At 45.7% G+C, this 4,796-nt stretch overlaps 1 protein-coding gene across 1 annotated transcript; it reads left to right on the top strand.

The window, feature by feature from the left end:
• Window positions 1-411: 411 nt before the first annotated feature.
• Window positions 412-2,845, top strand: LOC134624185 (nuclear factor 7, brain-like). The gene is made up of 2 exons (XM_063469172.1): window positions 412-671; window positions 1,711-2,845. Exons 1-2 carry the CDS (start codon window positions 412-414, stop codon window positions 2,843-2,845), a joined length of 1,395 nt encoding a protein of 464 aa, XP_063325242.1.
• Window positions 2,846-4,796: the final 1,951 nt, after the last annotated feature.

Raw genomic sequence — 4,796 nt, 5'->3', positions numbered from 1 at the left:
TTTCATGTTGTGGAGGTGAGGTGAAATGACGCAAAACCTGTTTTATAGTTTTTGAGCTACTAAGAAACATCGTAGTTAAAAGTGAAACAGCAACTTTCTTCTCCTCCCCTCACGTCACTCAACTGTGACAAACCAGGAAACAGGAAGTTCTTCCTCAGTAAAGAGAGATATAGACGATCAGACTGAGTTCAGACCAAACTAGCAGCTTCCTCTGAGTGGGTCCAGCTACAGGAGAGAAAAGTGGAAAACTCCAACACTGCTGCTTCAAGCTGCTGACGCTCCACACCCTGAATGTGAGTTTGAGCAAAAACACAACTCAAAGGAAGTTTCAGTGAGGGTCGTAGAGGAGGGAGGGGAGCCAGGACTGACTGTACTTCCTGTCTGCTGTTTTCAGCTTCACTCACAGACTCAATGGCTTCCAGATCAGAGGAGGATCTCTGCTGTCCGGTCTGTCAGCAGGTCTTCAGAGATCCTGTTATTCTATCATGTAGCCACAGCTTCTGTAAAGACTGTCTGAAGAGATGGTGGAGAGAGAGACCAACACACGAGTGTCCACTTTGTAAGAGAAGATCTTCAAGGGAAGAACCACCTTCAAACCTGGCTTTAAAGAACTTGTGTGAGTCGTTCTTACAGGAGAGAGATCAGAGAGTTTCAGAGGCTCTCTGCAGTCTGCACTAGGGATGGGTACCGGTGTCCGGTGCCATGATGGCACCGGTTCTGACATAAACGGTAGTAACCAGACCGAAAAGCAGCGCACATTTCGGTGCTTTATTTCGGTGCTTTTTTTTTTCCTTGAGCCAATTCTAGCCAATCATTTTACGTTTCCGAGGAAAGTAGGCGGGATCAGGTACGTACGTTCTTTTAGAGCAGAGCTACAGATTAAAAAAGGCGAAGCGGTCAAAAGTCTGGCTGTACTTCGCAGCAAAGCATGCAAACTCAGCAGCCTGCAACAAGTGCTTTAAGCTGATACTGTGATACTGTCAAAGGAGGTAACACCTCGAATCCGATGAAACACCTGGCGACGCATAGCGGTTTTTTTTAAAGCCGAGAAATGCGCCGTGTTTAGCTTGCTGCGAGACCTCACACCGAGCACATCTACTGCGGGTGTGGTGCCTGTTATCGGACCCGGAGTTAGCAACAACCCCCCAAAAACCCGAAGAGTAGAGTCCTGGCCCCTAGCCCTGCCAGTGTAGCAGAAATGATGATGGCAGCAGCAGCCGTTCTTCTCTGAGTGAGTAGCTTAATGTTGTTCGTGTGTAATTTACATTGAGTAGGCTAACCACATTATTACATTAATGCATGTAAGGTGACCTAGCAAACACCGTCGTAGTTACATGCGGCTGTCTTCTTGTTTGGTGGCAGATACTCCCTTCACCCTGGCCAAAAAGGCTAAAATGACCAAAGAAAAAGTGGAAAACAGTTAAACATGAGAGGTTTTTGGACAAAGTTTGTGTTTTTTCCATTGTTTAAGCACTGCTTCCAGCCAAGAGTGATACCATATATGCCCTACAGCTGCAGCTGCAGAAAAGGCTTACATTGTTTTGTTTTTTTTTTACAAAAAAAACAGCTAAACATGAGAGGTTTTTGGACCAATTTTGTGTTCTCCATTCTTTAAGCACCGGTTTGAGCACCGTTTAAGCACCGGCACCGTTTCAAAAGTACCGGTTTGGCACCGGTATCGGATAAAACCTAAACGATACCCATCCCTAGTCTGCACTCTGAGAAACTCAAACTGTTCTGTCTGGACCATCAGCAGCCAGTGTGTCACATCTGCAGAGACTCAGAAAAACACACCAATCACAGATTCAGACCCATCGATGAAGCTGCACAACAACACAAGAAGAAACTTCAGGAAACTCTAGAACCCTTAAAGAATAAGTTAAAGGTTTGTGAAGAAGTTCTAGTGAAGTTTGATCAAACAGCAGAACACATTAAGGTCCAGGCCCGACACACAGAGAGGCAGATTAAGGAGCAGTTTAAGAAGCTTCACCAGTTTCTAGCAGAGGAAGAGGAGGCCAGGCTTGCTGCACTGAGGGAGGAAGAGAAGCAGAAAAGTGGGATAATGAAGGAGAAGATGGAGGCTCTGAGCAGAGAGATAGCAGCTCTTTCAGACACAGTCAGAGCCACAGAAGAGGAGCTGAGAGCTGAAGACATCTCATTCCTGCACAACTACAAGGCTGCAGTGGAAAGAGTCCAGCGCTGCCCCCTGCTGGATGATCCACGGCTGCCCTCAGGAGCTCTGATAGACCAGGCCAAACACCTGGGCAACCTGACCTTCAACATCTGGAACAACATGAAGGACATGGTCTCCTACACTCCTCTCATCCTGGACCCAAACACTGCTCATCCAAAACTCATCCTGTCTGAAGATCTGACCAGTGTGAGAGGAGGAGGAGAGAGGCAGCAGCTTCCTGATAATCCAGAGAGGTTTGATCACGTCTACTCCGTCCTGGGCTCTGAGGGCTTTAATTCAGGGACTCACAGCTGGGATGTTGAGGTTGGAGACAGTACATGGTGGGCACTGGGGGTGTTAGCAGAGTCTGTGCAGAGGAAGGGACACATAGAGTCAGGATTATGGAGAGTATTGTTCTATCAAGATACATACTCAGCATCATCACCATTAGCTCGTCTCACTGATCTCTCAGTACAGAAGAAGTTCCAGAGGATCAGAGTGAATCTGGACTGGAACAGAGGAAAGCTGTCGTTCTCTGATCCTGATACTAACACACACATACACACCTTCACACACACTTTCACTTACAGGATGTTTCCATGCATTCGCACTGTTGATGAAGTGAAGGTGTTGCCATTGAAGGTGTCAGTGTCAGTGGAGCAGATGAGTTGAGGATGATGATATTTCTAGTGTTGTTTCCTGTCAGTGAATTGAAGCTGTTAAACTGCAGCTGTCCTCCTGCTGCCTCGTTGTTCCAAAGCTCTTTGTTTCTCTTTTAGTTCTCACTGTTTCTTTCTGTTTCTGCTGTCCACCTTTTCACATGGAAAATCATTTCACTGTTTCTCATTGAATGACTCCCCAAACTAGATTTAAAATTTTATCTAGTTTTTAATCATTACAAGTGATTCATGTTGCTATTTGATATGTGTCTCGAGATGATTTAGTTTGCTGGGATATGGACTGACATGTGTTGAATGGGAGGAGCAGTTTGTTGTTGTCTTCTTGTCTGTTTATGACAACAATAAATATATTGTTGAAACAAGGATTCATGTTTAACTCCATATATGAAATGTTTCTGATATTTGAATTCTGTTTGATTAAAGACTTTCTTCATGACACAAATGAGATTTCAGTGTATTAATAGAACTAAATAAGATCAGAGTTGAAAGGCTGGAGTATTATGTACGTGCTTCACTGTCAGTATCTTCAGGGGGATTCAAAGGGAAACATCAAACTGCTGTAATGAGATAAACTAGTTGGGCTGAACACACTTATCTGTAGTTTGTCTCCATCCAGGATCATCAGAATATAATGAACATGTGTGAAGAGCCAAAAAATGCTGCTCCCCTCTCAGCATGATGAGCTCCAGCCTTTGTTAACAGGAAAACAGGAAAAATGAGACAACTTTCATAGACAGTAACCAACTGTGGCCACAAGATGGCAGCAGCTGATCTGAGCTCTTTTATTGGACAGAACGATTCTGCTCTGTGACGTCATCAGAGAGGCGGCCTTCACTTTGATAGATCTAAAGTCATGTCTGCACTGCGATGATGAAAGCTGATAAACACATTGTTATTGATCCATGAAATCACCTCTGTCCTCTCAAGTGTAGCTGTTTACAGAGCTAAAGAAGTCCTTCATCATAAAAACATAAAAACATATATTTTCTGTATTAAGTGACGCCATCCTCACTCTAACCTCTTACATACATTCTGTTCAGTATTCCTGCTGTAAGAAATAAACTGTGTGAAAATATAAATGCAGGGAAACATCTATTAATCACAGTTGAGCCGTTTGTTTCTGACTCACGCCAGGGAGATGCCGAAGGGGAGGACGCGGAACCCGAAGATCCGCCAGTCGAACCCGAACCTGAGGAAATGCCAGTGGCCCTGCCAGATAGGGATCTGGAAGTAGGCGTACTTCAGGTCGATTGTGGCAAACCAGTCCCGAGCAGCGATTGCCTGACGTAGTCTGGGGACCGTGAGCATCTTGCACTTCAGGGGCCGGAGCTCACATAGCAAAATTGGTATAGTCGGGATCTGGCCCACACGATGTGCTAACACATGGCCCACATACCGCAAAGAACCACGGCCCTTTGGTGGCCCAGATCTGGTTTGCCAGAGGTAATCCACACATGGGCCAGCAGAAGACCAGTTGCAGACACACTGGTGGTCCTTTGCTGGCCCATGTGTGTACACTCACAAACGTGTCAAACCTGCATTTGAAATGTTGGCTACCATAGCAGTATAGTATTGCAACATGGCATTTGGGTCTTCTAACTAAAACAGGAAAATAGGAACATAAATAGTGCCTCATTGCCAGACCTGGCCCGCATCTGGTTGACATACACTCTGCCATGACACCAGTCAGTCAGAAGTGCCAACTTGATGCCAGATCTGGGCCAGGCCTTTTTTCTATAAGCCTGGGCCACATAAACCAAACCACAATCGAGCCAGATGTGGCATGCCATCACATAGACAGTGCCATCTATGGCAGGCCTGGCCCATATCTGGATGACATACATCTTATCATGCCAGAAATCATCCAGCAGTGCCAGCTTGATACCACATCCGGGCCCGACCTGCTTTCTATGTGGGAGATAGCGATTGAGGCCCCTGAGGTC

This window comes from Pelmatolapia mariae, linkage group LG3_W (genome assembly GCF_036321145.2).
Source record: "Pelmatolapia mariae isolate MD_Pm_ZW linkage group LG3_W, Pm_UMD_F_2, whole genome shotgun sequence".
In the NCBI taxonomy this organism is placed as follows: domain Eukaryota; kingdom Metazoa; phylum Chordata; class Actinopteri; order Cichliformes; family Cichlidae; genus Pelmatolapia; species Pelmatolapia mariae.
Note: the sequence above shows the minus strand (reverse complement) of the source record. Positions and strands in the feature narration are given on the sequence as shown.

Coding starts and splice junctions, on each gene's coding strand:
- LOC134624185 (XM_063469172.1), top strand. CDS start 412: ATGGCTTCCAGATCAGAGGAGGATCTCTGCTGTCCGGTCTGTCAGCAG. Junction 672..1,710: donor TCAGAGGCTCTCTGCAGTCT/GCACTAGGGATG, acceptor ACCCATCCCTAG/TCTGCACTCTGAGAAACTCA.